The sequence below is a fragment of the Pangasianodon hypophthalmus genome, chromosome 20 (assembly GCF_027358585.1).
Source record: "Pangasianodon hypophthalmus isolate fPanHyp1 chromosome 20, fPanHyp1.pri, whole genome shotgun sequence".
NCBI classification, from domain to species: domain Eukaryota; kingdom Metazoa; phylum Chordata; class Actinopteri; order Siluriformes; family Pangasiidae; genus Pangasianodon; species Pangasianodon hypophthalmus.
Window position 1 is genome coordinate 3588320 of NC_069729.1, and position 19265 is coordinate 3607584.

The 19265-nt window shown below is 40.1% G+C and overlaps 1 protein-coding gene across 7 annotated transcripts in view; it reads left to right on the plus strand.

Moving 5' to 3' along the window:
• The first annotated feature begins 656 nt into the window (after nt 1–656).
• magi1b (membrane associated guanylate kinase, WW and PDZ domain containing 1b) overlaps nt 657–19265 on the plus strand; it is a 144672-nt gene continuing 126063 nt past the window's right edge. For 4 of the 7 annotated variants that reach the window (XM_053227174.1, XM_053227177.1, XM_053227175.1 and 1 more), the window contains exon 1: nt 658–1504. In XM_053227174.1, the coding sequence (XP_053083149.1) occupies nt 1207–1504 (298 nt within the window). In that variant the 5' untranslated portion in view covers nt 658–1206. Of the gene's footprint in view, nt 1505–19265 lie in introns of all 7 variants that reach the window. The other 3 variants (XM_053227178.1, XM_053227179.1, XM_053227180.1) reach the window with 2 other exon arrangements.

Here is a 19265-nt window from a genome sequence, read left to right on the forward strand (position 1 = left end):
TATTATCACTTATGTTATAGCAATATCTCATGGTGAAAAACACTGTGTTACAAAGCACTGATACTGGAGACTCCTTCCATAAATGTTAAATAAACATCTTTATAGAAGGCTTAAATAACGCAAAGCTTAACAGACTACAATGTGCAGTGGAAGAATCGCTTAATACGAATATTATTAATAATAAATTAAATTGTTTATTGAACACTGTATTATTTTTGTCGCCGCTTTTTAAAGCGATAAGCCACTCGATGTCGTGCGTTACAGTGATTTTATCTCTGTAAATGAGTTTTAGGCACTTCGTGTCATGTAACACCATTAAGACCACAGGGCAAGGCAATAACCTACTGCAGTAGTGCATTGTGGGACTTCACGAGGGCGCTGAACATGAGATTGAGTATTAGATCAATGGCGAAACTAGTGCACATGCTGGTGAATGGGTGTGTTTGCTCTGTTTTGTAAACACTGCACATGAAATAGAGGGCGCTAGGACCGCGCGATTGGAGCGCTTTAACCCCCCTCCCTCCCCCTCCCTCCCCCTCCCTCCCCCTCCCTCCCCCTCCCTCCCCACTCCACCCCTAACACCCCCCCCCCCCCGCCCCCCCCCTTAGGACTACAGGGAGATGCAGTGCGCATGCGCGGACTCTCCAGCCGCTCTGTTACTACAGCCGGCGCGCGCGCGCGCGCACACACACACGCCAAGAGCCGCACGCAGCGTTACTAACAAAAACAAGCGGAGGACGTCGTACCTGCTTAAAGGAGCCGTGAGCCGCGGTACGACAGCGCGTTAACCGGGGAGGGGAAAAAAAACCGAGCTGGAAACGAATAAAGAGTTTTGGGACTTTTTAGTGGAGGGAAATAACTTGTGGAATTAAAAGAAGAAGAAGAGGAAGAAGAGGAAGATTTGTCGTGCGCGAGGCGTTCTGACGTTAATGAGGATTGAGGAGGAAGATGAGGAAGATGAGAAAGCGGATGTAAATTAGAAACAGCTGGTGAAGTCCCGGGGTTTCATTCAAGTTCACTACCGGATAAAGGATGGCTTGAGGTTTCTTTTTTTTTAAATTATTATTATTATTTTTTTATTTTTTTGGAAGTTAACACAGGCGCTGATGTTGGGAAGAGCGCTGAAGAAACTTTACCGCGTCTGAAACACACCTGTTTCCTGAGAGACCCGTGTCCTCTGTCCCCTCTGTCCTCTGTCTCCTCACCATGTCCAAAGCGATGCAGAAAAAGAACCACTGGAGCGCGAGAGTGAGCGAGTGCGCGGTGCGGCGGGACGCGCGCGGGGACATAAACGTGCCGCTGCAGGGCGGAGCGGAGAACGGAGAGTTCGTGTACGTGGGCCGCGTGGATCCCGGCTCCATCAGCTACGACCACGGCACTCTGACCGAGGGAGAGCTGCTGCTGGAGGTGGACACGCTGCCCGTGTCGGGATTACCGCTGTACGACGTGCTGAGCGCCGTGAAGAACTCCAAAGGACCCGTTAGACTCAAAACCGTACGCCAAGGTAGGCAGCGCGTGCGGGGCAACCCTTATTTACTTATGTTTATTTACTTTCAGCTCGTGCTTTACCGCCCAGGATCTGAGGAGTAAACAAACACAAAGTTTCTTCTTAAAGTGTCATAACAAACCACTTTATTACGCACCTACACTCTTGTTAATAAATAAATAAAAAAGTTTATATATTTATATAACACTAGATAGAACCCATACAGGTTCTCCAAGAGTGACAAGTGAAAATCACTAAAAGGATCTAGATTGTCCCATTTATCACCTACACTGGAAAGGGTGCTACTTGGACCACTTTCAGATCGGAAACGCTACGTAGAACCCAGTAGGGTTGCCCCCACAACTGAAGATCTCCTAAGGGTTCTAGATTGGCCACCAAGGGTTCTACTTGGACCACTTTACACAGACCCCATAAGGGTTCCCCCAAAGGGCCAACTGACAACCCCTAAGGATTCTACTTGACGCCATTTCAATCAGGAAAACACTTCACATAGAACCCATAAGGGTTCCCCAAGTGCGACAACTGAAGAACCCCTAAGGGTTCTAGATTTACAGTTTTTTTTTTAATATGGCACCTACTGCAAATAATAGAAGTATTATCACCTATACCTAAAAGGGTTTTACTTGGAACCCTTTCATATAGCACTTCACGTAGATCCCATACAGGTTCTCCCAGACAGGCAACTGGAAAATTCATAAGAGTTCTAGATCGTCCCTTTTATCACTTACACCTAAAAGGTTCTACTTTGAACCCTTTCAAATAGGAAAAGACTACACAGAACCCATAAAAGCACAGAATGATATCAGAAGAACCCCCAAGGGTTCTAGATTTGCCCTTTTCCCCCAATGCCTAAAAGTTTTTACTTGAACCCTTTCATATGAGGACAGTTTACATAAAAAACATAAAAGTCCCCCAAGTGGGACACATGAGGAATGCCTACAGGTTCTAGATTTATATTTTTTTTCCTTAAGATTGCACCTTGCATCTACTACAAATACAGGAAAGTAGTCTACATAGAACCCATAAGACTTCCTCCAGAGTGAACACTGAAGAACCCCTAAGGGTTCTAGATTGACCGTTTTATCACTTACACCTAAAGGCTTCTACTTGGAAATCTTTCAACTAGGACAACACTATAGAGAGAACCCAACTAGAGGGACAACTGAAGATTGTAAAAGGTTCTAGATTTAGCATTTTTCTAAGATTGTACATTACACCTTTTACCCTTCTATTGGCCATTTAATCACCAACACATGACTATTAGGGGGAAAAAAAACTACATGGGTTACTCAAAGGTTCCTATCTTCTGGAACCAGTTCTCTTTGGAACCTTTTCCAGACCTTCTCTTTGGAAAATACTTTACGTAAAACTCATCAGGGTTCAACCAGACAGACAACTGAAAAACCCCTAAAGGTTCTAGATTTTCGCGTCCTATTGTCGCCTACTTTTATCGCTTACACCACAGGTTCCTGTCCCTGTGTTCCTGGAGAAGCCCAACCCCAGTGCTGTTTTCTTTTCTTTTCTTTTCTTGCTGCTCTAACACAACTGATTCAACTAATCAGCTAATTAACAGAGATTGCAGTGCTGAAGTGGGTGTGATAGAGCAGGGAAGACCCTGAAATGTGCAGGACAGGGGGGTTCTCCAGGACCGAGGAGGGGAACCCGTGAACCTGCACCTACCACGTAGGTCACTTTGAGCCCCCTGACTGTGTCCTTTAATGGAATGCCCCAGACTCTGTAAAAGAGAATAAATACAAATGAAGTGGAGCACTATGCACACGCTAGCACAGTGTGAGGTGTGTGTGTGTGTTTTGAGGTAACACTGAAGGGAAACGTTGTATTTGTTGGGATTTTGAGTTACAAATCAGCTTCAGCTTAAGTTTGTCTAAATCCCTGACAGTACCCATAACTATCAATAAAGTTTCACTGATCAATAATATAATTTGAAGCAACTTCTAGAAAGTTCTACCAAGAAATCTACTGTAAGGCAGCGAGTCATGTGAAGCTAGTTGTGAATGACTGAATGACCCACAGCAGGCCGGCTCTCGGGCTCCAGCGCTCTGTTTAGCGTTAAATCATATCAGCATGCCGCGTGTCAGTGACTGAGCTGTAAATCTCAGGTGGAGGAAGCACAGAGTGTGTATTGTGTCGGGTTTTTCTCGCTGATGCACGCGGACGGCTCCCTGCAGACTTCTCTCTCATCACATGGTTTAAGTTATGGAGCGGGCTTGAGGCTGAAGCGCCCCGCCCACCTGGCTCCGTTTCACCACACGGCTTCAGACAATATCAGGAAACGAGCCAGTCGACTTGAAGTGCACGTTCCCAAAGCGCTGCTGGCAGTTGTTCCAAATCTCTCTTTCTATCTCTTTCTCTCTCTCCCTTTCTCTGTCTCTTTCCATTTCTGTCTCAGAGCCACAGAAACTGGTGTTTAGTTTCACTTTTATTCACCATGCCTGGAAATTTCGGTGAAATTGCTCCTAATTGAGAAAATGTGTTTGGCAAAGATTCGTTTTTGGTCTTATCTTTTGACAAACATTTGTTATTGACTTGTTGCACTAAACTCCACCCTGAAACCCATTAAATACAGTTATATCGAGTTACTGGTGATGTGTTTAGCGATTCTGGTTTCCAAGTTTGTTGGTTGGTGCTGTATTTTCTTTGTTCCTCTAAAAAGTTAGTGTTTGTTACGCAAATGTAAGGGAGAATACTCAAGTTTTGCTGTTAGCTCCCAAAAACAAAAGAACCATTTCTCACTTGCCATTTTTCCAGTGACGTTCAACGTCATTTTCATGAGAAATCCAATGTAGAAGTAGTGAAGACATCAGTGCAGATGCAGGACTCAGAGACCTAAAATGCAATGCAGCTACATGACACAAGTCATGCAGAGTTATGCCGCGCTGGAGAAGAGGTTGCGACTTGTAATTCCCCGCCTCTGACCAGTAAAAGTCACAGAAAACGTCCCCTGAATTTAAAATTTCAACTTGGGGTGGTCCTCAACTACCACTTCCTTCCCTATTTACTGAGTGACGTCAAATCAACATGGCCGCTCACACTGTGCGTAATATTAAGTCCCCCTTCTTAATTTTTAAATTAGTTTATAGCAGTATTGGCGTTAGAGCAGTTAATATACAGACACCGTACTTGATTAAATCTGTTACACTGACCATTGTTTCGAGAAGGTGATCATCAACACTAGAGTTATCACTCATATAACTAAAGTTAGCTGGCTAACTAAAGACTCGCTTTTGTTGAGGCGTCCTTTTTCCCCGCTTCACACGTCGAACATCCCGAGGTGGGAAATGACATCATTGCAACCTGCAAAAAACCACTTAGGAGGCACCACGAACACAGCACCACAACCTCAAATCGAGTCAGTTAGTTAGCGGCGTACGAGTTTGACGTCGGTATTAGCATGAAAGTTGAAGCTTTGGAAGCTGATCTGTGTGAGCAGAGGGTTCAGATGTGCAGTTGAGAGAGCCGGGCAGAATAAAGCACTAAAGCGCCGCTGCATCACTGTCTAGGTAGAGATGAAGCGAGGGCTAAGTCCAACCGCACCAATATCACAGCATTGTGGGTAATATAGGAAACAGACCAACATGTCGATTGGAAAAAAAAAAAAAAAATCAGCAGAGGATTTCATGACTTGGGTAATTACATAACTACAAGCTGATGCTGAAGGAATGAATTCAGTTTATTAAGATTTTATTATACTTCTAAGCTTCACCTGCCTTATTATTGTTCAACTGTATGACAGTGCAGTCATAATACACTCTCAAACACACACACACACACACACACAAGTTTGCAGTGCCAGCACAGTAGGCATGCCGTGAAGTGACCTTGGCCATATCTTCTGTACTGGAGGAAATAAACATCGTCTGCATTTCGGCTGTGCAGACCAGCAGCGGCTGCAGTGCGGATAACTAACGCACCTATTAATCTTTATTGATTTTCCACTCTGCTGACTGTTTACTTTTTAAAACCTCTGCTTAATGAAGTAATAAAAAGTAAGTTATAAGGATATATTTTGTTGCTGTTGATAGAGTAACTTTCACAGAAACACCGAGTCATCATTCTTCATCCAGGCAGCTGTGAGGTCGCGTCAGTCACCACGGGAAAACTCTCAGTTTCCTACCGCTTGACCCTCGACCTCCTACACTCGCCGTCTCTGTTGCGACTCTGCACTGAGCAATTTTAGCATTATGGATGTGAAACTCCTATTGACTTGCAAATGATCTCATGGCTACACAAGCCCTGAATCAGTGAGACAGTTTGCATGTGTGGTCATGTGACCTTTCAGGGAAAACGCAGCCAAATATTCAACATGATGTTCATTTACATGTCGCTGCAGTGTATCAGATTTATGACAATATGGCAGAAATAGCATATCACGATACTTGACATTTTCATGATGCATGATATTTATTAGCGTATTTAGAGTGCTGCATAAAAAAACTAAACTACAGAAAGAAATTATTAAATAATGTATATTATATTAATATTTTGTATACATGTATAATTTTATATACATTTTTTTATATAACTGACAAACAAAATTAAAAAATTATATATTAATTTAATTGAATAATTTAATATGGCTGAATATATTTTGTGTTTAAAAAATAATCATTTAAATATATATAATTTAATAATTTAAAAAATATTTTGATATTTTATAGTTTTAGTTTTTTTTTATATATATATATATATATATATATATATATATATATATATATATATATATATATATATATATATATATATATAAATACATACAAAAAGTATAATTTTTAATTACTTTTTTTTTTATACATTATTGAGAAAAACCTTGCATTCTTGGTGTGATGTGGTGCAAAATAGTTCTTCAAAGCTTGCAGTAATCACTTATGAAACAACTGAAATAAAAAAAATAGAAGATTAAACTAAATGATTAATAAATAAATAACACTGAAACCTGATTTCCAGTGCTGCTGAAAACACCGCTGTCTTGGTGGGAGTGCTGGTCATATTTGATGAATATATGATGGAATTTCTTTTTTAAAAATCAATCAGTAAAAGCTAAATGTAGACTTAAATGAGCAATTTAAAAGAGATCCACAGATTTCCCTTGAAGGCGGACATTAGCGTGAATGAGGAATTTGAAAAAGGAGTTCATTTCAAAGTTTAAAGTTTAAAATACGGGTATTTAGTGTTGGCACAAATTCGACACAGGCTCTCTGTCTCCAAGTCTCAGTCTAAAATCACATTAGCGCTTATCCTCTGATCCTGCTCACTCACACAGATCCCATATCAGTGCTCTTAACCTAAACCCCCTGATTGGAGATGGGGCGATTTTGGATGCTGGATTTGCCACAGGGTCGGATTAGTGCGGAGGTACTGGAGTTCGGAATGCACGCGGGTGGAAGGAGTCTCCAGTGCCGGCACAGAGATAAGGCAGTAACTTTAAGTTTTCTGACACAGGATAACATTGCAGTTTCCTGTTAACATCAGAAGTTGCTTTTTTTTTGTTTTATTAGCTTCATGAGAGGGGAAAAAAGAGGGAACAACTGTTGGTGAGGGAACAACTGTTTATAGCTGCTACAACTTGTTTCACAAGCATTCCAGAACATTAAAGGTAACTATAAATGGACAAAAACTAAAATGAGTTGTTCTTTTATTGGCAAATTGTCAGATAATTGGAGCAAAACACTATAGGCCATGCTGTTATAGGGAAAATAATCAACTTAGGGATGGTAACAGTAACTCCACTTCATCATGCCACACCCATTGTTGATTTATTTTCCCATAACAGCACCTCTCCATGTGTTTTATTCCGTACGTATTGGGTTTTAACGACACCCATGCAGGCTTAAGTTTTAGAAGAATGTGATATGATATAACTGACACTATAAACAGACCCACAGGTGATTTGTAGGATTTTCATCTTGTATGGAAATAGCTGCTCTTATGTGGAAATGGTTCTCGAGGGTTCTCGCATGCTGTATATCACTCTGTATGAGATTTTGTGTGTTCACTGAGCCAGGTTAGGAAGGAGTATCTCCAAAGACCCATCACGCTTTTTTTTTTTTCCATTTTATCAGTACTTTGTTGCTGGGAATAGCCATAAGCCACGTATCAAAGCTGGAATTAGAATTGTAGTGAGTTTCCTTTCAGCACCTGGGTTTAATTAGCAGAGGATTGAACCCAACCCCGGTTTCTATTACAGCGGAATAGCCGAGAGCAAGAAAACCTGCCCAGTGTTTCCCTGATCTCAATGGGATTAACCCAGTGGGTGTCATGTTTTCTCTCATTAAAAAAATGACTTGTTCAAACAATATGCACTATATTCCAGCTGCTTAGCAGTCAAGGTTCTATGCTAGCTACAAAATGATGTAAGTCGTAACCTGACGACTGTCACATTTGGGGTCTTGATATGTTGTCTCATTTCCTTCAGATACGGGTCATTATGTAATGTCATGTCACAGAGCTATTATCATATGAACCTTCAGAAATGGAACAGCAAACATTACAAAAGTCCTTACTCTGTTACACTGGTGGGTTAGTTAGCTAAATAGCTAATAGTTAGCTAATGTGTATTTAGGATTATCTGTGTAGTGAGATTTTGTTTATGCTTGCCAATAATAAGATTAACTTTATTTTAATGTTTTTGGGGCATTTTAGAGCAACTTTGTGACATTTAGGAAAAAATATTCTGGCTAAGCTAGTTGTACCTTTTTTCTTTGAACTAAAACTAGCAGAAACTAGTCCTTGTGGGTTTTATATGTTTGAAATGAGTTTAAATGCTTTTCCAGAGAAATCTAGTGATTAAAAAAGCATCCTAGCTGAGCTAACAGCTTTTTCTGAGGTAAAACAGTGGTAAAAGCTAACTGATCCATGTGGACATTGTTTGTTTCTTCGTTTGTTTACTGACATTTTTAATGCCTGGCAAAAGATTAGCTTCTTTCTTTAGCTTCTAGCTTCTTTAAATAGTTTTTATTATTTTTCCAAACCAACACCATGCTAACTATGCTAACTGCATTTTAACCTAGCTTAAAAATATTTAAAGTAGCTTCTGTGTCTTTCGAGCTCAGTAATGCCAGACACAAATTTTGCCATCACATGAATTATCTCCGAAGTGGGGGAAAAAACACACCTGCATGAATGATGTATATTTTCCTCCTCAAAACAGCGAATTGTATAGTCAGTGTTATAGATTTAGCGAACAAGCGAATGTGTCTGTATGTTGATTGATCTAAAGCAAATACTTGTACATGCAGTCTAACTCATTTAAAGGTAAGAAGTGCTGTTTACTGCTGATGATGTGAATTGATGTCACTTGCTGAATTCATAGGATCTCGGGGTTGAGGAGACCATCCAGAACAGAAATGACTAGAAAGTGACTGAAACTGGAAACCTGCAATATAAATCCTGCATTTCTCCTCTTCCTTTTGTCTCCTCTGTATCTCTTAGGACATACTCGCCCTTCTTTTGTTAAACAGGAGCGCTAGTTTCGGCCTTGGAGTGTTTCGGACTTCCGCCTTCCTCTTTGCTTTGTGTTTACACTGACGGCGATGTCTGAGCAAACGAGCTGTTAAAAAGCTGAGAGGTTGTCCTTGACTCTGAAGACAAAAAGGTTGCTTGCACTTGTTGTGCCTGTCTGACATTACTACTTATTCTGCTATTCTTAATGTGCGCTGCTGCTGAATACCAAAGGGCAAATGGTCAGCATGTTTGTATACGCTGACAGGTTTAAAAGACGTCCCCCTTTTGTCGGTGTTTGGCTCTTGCTGAGTGAGAGTGTTGAACTGTGAAGAGCTTCTCTGCTTTTCAATTGGCTCTAATTAGCTTCCCGCTGTTGCTTACAGAGAGTGAGGCCTTGCTGTCTTTCTGTCGAACCTTACTGCATTTTGATAATGCAGGCAAAGAGAATTTTACAAAGGGATGAATTATTAGGCCACTAGCTCTAAAACTGTTCCTCTCCCAAGCGAGTGTCTTTATCTCGCCGTCTCGTGTTTCGTGATGTTTATCACACACAACATGACCAACTTTCAGACTTTCCTCTCCGTCTTCTGCTTTCTCTTCTCTCTTCATGAAACCACTTGTACAGAATGTTTATACTGATGAACAGTGTCCAAATCCTGTCCAAACTACTCGGAGAGTTAAAAAGCAGATTGGGGAATAATGAAGCAGGCCTGTAGATCTTTTCCAGACCCCCAATGGAAGGGGAAAGGATACAAGCACAAGATGTCTTTACTTATGTGGGAACATGATCTGGCTTTTTCTAGGAGTCATACCCCACACGCTACAATTTGGTGTTCACCCTGCTCATGTCCCGAATTGAGAATTGTTTCCTTGATATTCATTCCTTAATAATTCCTGAAACATTCCCACTATTCCCTAAGGAATTGTTGAGTAATGTTCTATAACAGCAGCTCTGACAATAGTTTCGGCTTCAAGGCAAGTCACAGGTTTATATTAACGTGTTCATTCTTAATACTTCATCGTTGGTGAAGTTTTCTGTCAGGAGCTGGAGATTTATTTGACACTTTTGGAAGGAGTCTCCAGTGTGAGCGCTTTCCAAAAGTCACAGATAAAACTGTAACTTTAGGTTTTCCACCAAGTCAAAGTCTTCAGGACAGTTTATGTTGTGGTTTCTCAGAAATTAGCAGCCTTTTTTGTCTTATTAACTTTGCGAGAGCTGGTGAGGGTTTATAGCTGCTATAATGTAAGTGATAAGAGGAGCTAATTTATTGTGCATTCCACAACATTTTACGTAACTGTAAATGGAGAAAAACGGATGACGCGTCATTCTTCAATAACTAAAGAAATGTTTGCGTTGGAAAATGCTGTGGTGTAAGAAGTAGTAAAAACGTCAGGACATGTTGTTATAGGAAAATAATTAATTTTGGCTTGGTGAAGTTAACTCCATTTTGCTTTGGGGTGTGTTATCCCGTCCCATCCTTGATTATTTTTCCATAACAACAACTTTCAAGGTTTTACTCCCTGCATATAAAGCGCCTCACCTTTACAGCCAGCTAGAAAGCTTTTGCAATACAAGAGCATTATTTAGGGATTGTTTTGGCATAATTTTTTTTCTGATGAATGACATAATCGATCATTAGAGGCTTCGGCAAAGACATCAGAAATGTAAAAATTTTCAGCGAAAGTTTAAAAGTAAACAAATCTCTTAGCAGATGTTTCACACTAGAGGACTGTTAGTAGTGTCTTCTAAAACCCGTGAAAGAAACTACAGTTGGCTCAAACACACACTGTAATTCTGATATAGAGTGACACACATGAAGTACTGCAGTCTGTGCTTTTTAACGACAGTGTTGCTATTTACTGAAACACAACCGTAATCTGAACAATGCGAGGTCACATGCGTGGAAAAGGGAACAGCATTTAGGCAATATTTAGAAACACGCATTGTTCTGTTTAGTGAAAGAGAAAATAGTTCTCTTTTGTCTGGATGTCTGAGGCCATCTGTGTAACTTAGTTATGCAGCCATGTTTATATATATATATATATATATATATATATATATATATATATATATATAATATTATTATTATTATTATTATATATATATATTTATATATATATTTATATATTTATATACACACACATACATACATATGTATATGTATGTATGTATGTATGTAATAATATATATGTGTGTGTGTGTGTGTGTATCTCAATATAACATGACTTCGTTTTACTGTATAATGTAAAAAAAAAAAAAAAATTAAATGTTATTTTTATTTTGCATTGATTAACTTTTTTAAAATGATATTCAATGAAACGAACATTGATCAGGTTTTAACGCAAAAATGATAATGTTTTGCTAGATGTTTCTTCGCAAAACAATATATCTCGATACATATTTTGTATCAGAAATGTATCACATATCAAGTATTGTATAGTATTTTTTTTTTTCATACCATATCGCTCAACCCTAACTCCTACTTAATTGACTTACAGCTAGATATTGTGATATTTTTTGCAAAACTCTTCACTTGGCCTTTTGTAGTATTTGAGGGCAAATACGTCTGTTGCCTTTTCACTGCTGTTGGAACGGTATTTAACTCTGGGTATTTAAAACCCACCACAATTCCTGAGGATGCGTGTCATTTCTGGCACATATTGTTTAAATTTAAGGCATTTGCATGTTGAGTAGAGGTGCTCCTGGGCGTTTCCTTTCTTTGTTACTATTTCGTTCCCCTTAATTACAGGTTAGCCAAAATCCTGACCACACAAGCGACCTTAGAGAGAAATGGGGATGAGGCTGGGACTGGGAGTGTGTGTGTGTGTGTGTGTGTGTGTGTGTAAGAAAGGTTTCTTTAGGATTAAGAAGGTCTAGTGTAGTTTGGTGTGGAAGGGTTTATACAATAGCACAAAGACTCCTGTCATGCTTCAGTTTCTTTCCCCGTTTCCCTCTTTTCTGATCACAGGCTTTGTGTCGAGAACTGGTGCAGCTCTTCTTTCCTGAAGAATCAGCCAAATGAATTTCCGGTCAGATGAAAATCTGCTGTGAGAGACTTTAGGACTTGCGCTTGTGCTTACTAAAAGAAATATACATCTGTACTTAGTACTATAATGACCTTAGGTCTATAATCGCTCAGTTTTTTGTGTTTGGTTGTTTCACTTGCTAAGTGAATCCAAAGCAGATCTGTGTTTGGAAATGTGGTCGTTGATCCTCTTAGCTTCCCAGATGTTGTTATGGCTTAGGTGTCGGATCATTGCAGAGTGTTTGTGAAATGATGCGCTTGTGGTGTGCTTGGCCAAAGTGTGGCTTGCATCTGGAAACATGGAGTCGATATGAATTTAAAATATGACCCCCCGATTGATTCTTTTTTTTTTTTTAAGTTTTTAATAATGTCAATATGTGTGAAGGGCGAGTGCTAATAATCAGTTTTGTATGTGAAAGACATCAGGCTATCAAATTAGAAAATAATGATAAAGTAATACCTGAAGCTGAGGCAGGCATTTTCTGATAACAGGACACTTTGGATGTAATCTTACTTCCGCCTTCTAACGCTTATCTCCCTCTTGCACATCTCAGTAGGTTACTATTATACATTTGTTGCTATGGTTACATGTCAGAGGACATTTTCTCGCTTTGTTTGTTTCCATGCACTGTACACGCACTACAGGCAGAGTTTTTCTGACAGCAAGACACAGTACCGCTTATATCATGGTTACTTATCAGTGTTTACCTTGCATGTTTAACTTTCTCGTAACTGAGCGGCTATATAGCTATATAGAATATTTAGCTCCCAATCACATCCCGATAGGTTACTATTAGACATTTGTTGCTATGGTTACATCTCAAAGGACATTACCCTGCTTTCCTCGGACTGTTGCTTGATTAATGATTAATAAAACGATTAATTTAGTAGCGTACATGTGTAGACTAAGGTTACATAATAGTATTAGAGGCATTGATTTGAAACTGCAATGAAATCTTTTGACCAGATCTACATTAGAGGCGTCTTCATGTGCTTCATCTTTAATGTTAATTTTTTTTTGAGTGTTTTAATAAATTTGTTTTTAGAGTATCATGGATTGCACAAAGCTTTCCCGCGTTAAACTTGTACAGTTTTGTTATAAATTTATTATTTATGGTTTAACATGTTGCTTTAGAATTCCTTCGTTTTAAGTATTAATGCTCATTTACTCATTACTTTCTCCGCTTATTAACACCTTATTAATTGTTCAAATCCACAGTCCATTCTCATTATCAATCAGGGCCAGTTGAGCTGCTCAGTCTTGTCTCTGTCACCGTGGCAACGGATGTCATGGCGATGTGAGGTGAGCGACTGTGTTGTGAACTTCTGTTGTAAGGAAGGGATGGGATGGACAGGTCTATATGATGGGGGTCGGAGCCTCGGGGTGTCTTTCTGTCTCTCTTTTTACACACACACACACACACACACACACAGTTTACTATCCTCATGCGGACCTTTTATTAACATAATTATTAATGTAGCTAATTAATGCTAGCTACACCCAAACCTTTACCTCTGTAACTGAAAGGAAACATTTTGGCTCTTAGTTTTTTTTTTTTTTTTTTGTTTTAAATAAAAGCTGTAGTTAAAAGTTGTCCAGCCAAATTGTCCAGACATTTCTGTCCTTGTGGGGACATTTGGTCCCCACCAAGATATAAAAAACATGCGCACACACACACACACACACACACACACACACACACACACACACAAACACACACGCACGTCTATACATGAAAGTCTGAAAGTCCAATAAATTTGACTTGAGCTTTTCTTAAGTATTTCTTAAGTTTTTAATGTGTGAAGTTTTTTTTTTAATAAGAAGTATTAGATGAGGGAATAATATTCATTTTTAATAACCAGTGAACTCAATGCAGTTCTTAGCAGCCTACACAGACTTCATCAAACCTACCGTTTGCATGCTGTCGTCAATCCACACCCCCTTGTTGAACCCAAGCCCATACTGAGCGCGTGCAGCAGAGCCGTCTACGTTTGATGCTATTCTGAAATTTCTCATGTGGTCTCGTAACAGTGTGTCGGTTTAAATCAGCAGATCTGCTGGCACGCTCTGTAATTCTGCCATCACTTTTAAGAATTGCTGCTTCTAAAGCTCTCTGTTCTCCTCTCCTGTCTCCCGCGATGGGAGTAGTTTCTTTTTAAAGACGCAAGCTTGGACCAGAAATGGCTTTTTTTTTTTTTTTTCCATGGATAACAGCACAGTTTATACCTTCCTCCTGTCCTGGTTTTACTCGTGGCCCTAAACTCGGAGCCATCAGTAAAGGAAGCCATGACAAATCCATTCCTTCTGTCTATCGCAGGAAGAAGTAGTGTGCACTTTGAAGTTTTTGGCAGGATTCAAAGACATGGCAGACGCTTGTAATGACAAAGTGTCCCTTTGTGTCTTCTTCATTTTTCAAATCTTCAGATGTCATGAAGTTTTATTCAGTAACCCGATATCACTGTAAAAAAATTATTCTTTTCACCATAATGAAATTATTAGAGTTTTTTTTTTTTTTGAGTATCAAATCTGAACTGCCATTTATGATGTCGTCATGGTTACATTTCAGCGGGATACTTTAGTCTCGGGAACACTGATTTGGAAACGTAATTTAAATTCATCAAGTTACTGTTTATTGGATTTTGTAACTGCTTGTAAGTTTGCGTTCTAATTTTCATATTTTGTTGTTTGTTTATTGATTTTAAAAAACTTTAATATCAGTTGACCTTTAAATCAGAGGTGAATTCTTTTCAGGTTTTTACCAGGGTTACCGCAGCATATTGAAAGAAAAACTGCTACAAAAAAGCAAAGTTATAAATGGCACTGCAAAAAAACCCTCCTCTATTAAAATTATATATATAAATATCGATAGATAGATAGATAGAGAGGCTCTGATTACTAAATGTACACCTGAAACACACTGTACATAATACATAGTTATTTTTTCCAATAATTAACTAAATAATTAACTATTAACTAAAAAAAAAAATCCCCAAAGTCTAATCAAAATGCAAGGTGAAATTCAGAGGGACATGAATAAAAAAATAAAACTATATTGCAAATCCAAAACAAATACACCTTTGGTTTGCTCTGTAGTAGCTTCCCATAATGCGAAAAAAAAAAAAATTTAAGGGAGGTGTCAGTCAGCTGTGGTTTTAAAACGTTCAGTAAGGGGTGACGGAGCAGAGTTGAGCAGTTCCTCAGATTGTACAGGTTTCAGATAACACCTGTGTGTTTAACCAGAACCCCGAAGGCTGGAGAATGTTCCTGGAACTTGTTTACGTATCTCGGTGTCCTGGAACGCCAGGAATCCGGCCCTGCTGGTTAACGCCGCTCAGACTTTATCTCCGCGCTCGAACAAGGACGCCTTTTGTTTATTTCACTCGCCTTTTATCTCTGTTTCTCTCATGTCCCTCTTGTTTTTTTTTTTCCACCTTAGACACTTTGTCTTTGATTTTTTCCATTTAGATTTTGTGAAAATGTTAAGCACAAAGGTAGCTCAAGATGATGGGAGTTATTGTATGTCTCAGCTAAGTTATGTAAATGTTCTCTAAAGGAGGGACAGCATGATGTCTTCAAGTGAACACTGGGGAAAGACACTAAGGAGTCCCTGAGACACACATTTACTATGTAAACGTTTATTTCATAAAAATCATCTTTTCTTTTTTCATAGAACATTTTTCCATGTCCTAAAAACAGATCCATATTTCTTGTACAAGTTAAATTTAGCATTAAAAAATGACAGAAGTCTCATGTCTCTCTTTTCATCTCCATCTTGACCCATTCCAGTTAAAAATCTGAAGCTTACTGAGTCATTCACCAGGCGAAGCTCGTGTAGGCTTGCGCGCATGGCTTTGTCCTATTTCCCTGTCATTTCCCTATTATCGTTTGACTTGAAGTGAAAGTGTCTACATAAAAACCAGGCCAGTGTGGTAGATTGCCATCCTGTACAGACGCAATCCTGTGTGTCACCGTCAAGCTGACATTTCTGCCTGAACCAACCAGCTAGACAGGTTCGAGAGAAACTGACTTTATCTCACGTGTGTGTACACACACACACACATACACTTCACATTTCACATTGCACCATTTCTCCTGTTACAAAACAAACAGGAGGAGGGAGCACTTGTTTTAGAGCCTCAGTGTTTGAAGATATGGTGCTGCACCTTCTTATGCCACACACACAAACACACACACACACACACACACACAAACTAGCAGTTATGCAGCGCACTTATGCATGTCAACTGATTATATCCCTGCAGGTGTGTGTTCAGAGGTGGACAAATCAGTATCCCGGGACAAGCAAGTTTCGTATCCCGGCTATTAATTTTTTGCTCATAGCTGGACAACTAGGTTCAAAGAAAATAAAATGTAGTTCTTTATTTACTTTTGCAAACCAAGTTAACATTTGGTATGTAGCTATGTTTAAACTTGATGATTATGAGGCACCGTGATGCCGTAACTACGCTGCTAACACGTGCTTCTCATTCCAGATCCTGCTGCACCACACTCATCAGCTGAGGTGCGATCGGGTTAATAGTAGGACGTTTTTCGCTGGGCGCGTTAATTAGCGTGCTCGAGTGCTAGATGATCACAATCGGGAAGACGCAGACAAAAATCAGACTTCCTGTCGAGGAAGACTTTTAATTGTCTATAACCAAATCTATAGAGGATATAAAGGTTAACTCAGGTTCACATTAAAAGCCTTATTGCTCAGTTCAGATCTGATCTTTCTGCCTTCACAGCTCATATTGTGTTTGTAATTTGTGACCCTTATATTATACATCATAAGTATGAGCAAATGTCTGACCTGATCTGACCCCCCGCCCTTCTCGAAACCACTAATGTTATTTATTACAAAGACTATTTGCTGTGGATTTTGGTGGACAGCTCTCCAGCTGGTCATGATTAGGCAGAGAGTGTAAGAAAGGCCTGTTCTGATTTTGCAGCTATTACTGAGAGACGTGTGTCTGTGGGAGACGAGCCAGCAGTGATATATGGCGTGAAGTGTGATGTTAAAACACAAATTCCAATATAACCACTTGCATAACGAGTGCACAGCCGTGTATCGGTTGTTGAGTAAAGCATTCAAAAGTGACCCTGGTCTCTATTCAGTTATGTTATTTACTTTTCCAGAACTTCATAAGCAAGGAATTTTTGTAGCTACACCTTGACAATTTTTAGTTGAATACCCCTGATGACTATATTTAAGATTTTTTTTTTTTCTTCATCAGAGCTGTAATGTAAACACGGCCTCATCCTCCATGCTGCTTGATCTCTGGTCATGCGGAATGATTTGAAAGAGCTCTTTCAAAGGAAAGACAGAAATACAACCCGTAGTTTTGTTGTTTACAGAAGTGGAGGAGGGGAAATGCAACGACACTGACCGGCTTTGTTGGCCAGGAAGGTGATTTTCCGCATCGGACTAAATATCTGGTGAGGCTAGGAAGCTACCTGATGATGTCATACTTTTCGACATGATTGTAAAATGAGTTGCGAAGACAAAAAGGCTATATACATTCACTCTCATGTTCCCAGCACAGCCTGGAGTCCTGTATTGGCAAATGTTGCATTTGAGGTCACATGCCAAGAAAGAGGCTCTTTTCATATGTCTGCTTTTTGTAAATGGACCAGCAGAGACTGAAATTGCTCAGAGAGCAGATCTAATGAAATACATTAATCCACTTCAGCCAATTCTATTGGACTTTCCAGTAAATAATTGCACAATTTTAAGTTTTATGTTCTGTCACAAATCAGAATTGGTCCACATGACTGTGTTGAAGTAATTAGAGTCGATGAGTTTGAAGCTGAACAGTTCATACAATTGAGTAACTCACACTCAAATGGCTTTGTGTGATGTTTCCATAAATTCATACTCCTACTTCGATTAACAAGTGGCTTCAGGTTTTCAAATTTTTTTTCGTGTTTACAGTGGCAGTAGAGACGGGAGCTGTGGTGTGAATGGTTATAGTGCCGTTGGGATGGGAACTGCGTTCCGAGCCGTTATAGAGGCAGGAACTGTTGTCTGGTTGGTTTACAGTGGCAGGGGGAACACTGTGGTCTGGACGTTTACCTTGGTTTTAAGGGCGGGGCCCGGAGTCTGCTTAGTTAAGTGGGCGCTGGGGTGGAAACCATGGTCCCGTTGGTTATGACAGGAACTGTTACGGGATTTGTTGCAGTAAGAGGTATTTTCGAGGGGGGATGTAATCCGATTTGTGTTATTAAGTGCAGGAACTATTGTCCAGGTGGCAACATTGGCGCTGTCTGTGGGACCTGAACATCCAGTTGGCCCTGGTGAAATTGCAGGAGTAAAGGTGATCCAATTGGCTCCAACAGCAATTGCTTACAGTGATCTTGGAGCAGGTATCTGTTGCGTGACTGGTGACATTCAGGGTAGTAACGAACAGTGATCTGATCAGTCACAGTAGCTTTTGGGGAGGAACCGATGGTCTACAGAGACTGCACAGTTGATATACATTCAGAAAGGCATGAAGTATTGCGAGATATCTGGCCATTTGCAACAGGCAGATGAAAGTTCTCTTAGAGTTCCAAAACCTCTCGCGTCTCCTGTGACTTTTTTGTCTTTCTTTCTCTCGTCTCTCATTTAGAGGAAGCCCAGCCTCTGTGTTCTGCCTCCCACCACTGGAGATGTGTCATGGAGCTTATTGGAAATGCAGAGTTTATGAGCGGGAGTGGGGGTTGGTGTGTGTGAGTGTGTGTGAACGGGTCTGAGTGAGATCATTATGAGCTTAGAGCAGAAGGTAGCCGGTCTTGCAGCCATATTTCAACGTTTCTGGCCTTTACCTGGGTTTCTCTGTTGGGAAAGCCCCTCCATGCACACATCCGTTTGTGTGTGTGTGTGTGTGTGTGTGAATAGTCTGAGTGAGATCATTATGTTGATGGTGGAGCTTAGAGCAGAAGGTAGCCGGTCTTGCAGCCATATTTCAACTTTTCTGGCCTTCACCTGGGTTTCTCAGTTGGGAAAGCCCCTCCATGCAAACATCCGTGTGTGTGTGTATGTGTGTGTGTGTGTGTGTCTGTGTACGTTTTATTTACTGCTCTCATTTCCTCTCACTGTCTTAACTCCCAGCAGTTGATGAGAGAGAGAGGGAGAGTGTGTGTGTGTGTGTGCCTGCTGTTTGACTGATGCACTGCATCTTTAGACTTGTCTGCTGCTGCACTTGGTCAGTGTAATTACCTTCTCTTACCTCTCTCTCTCTTGCTCTCTCTCTCTCTCTCTCTCTCTCTCTCTCTGTGTCTCTTTGTCTCT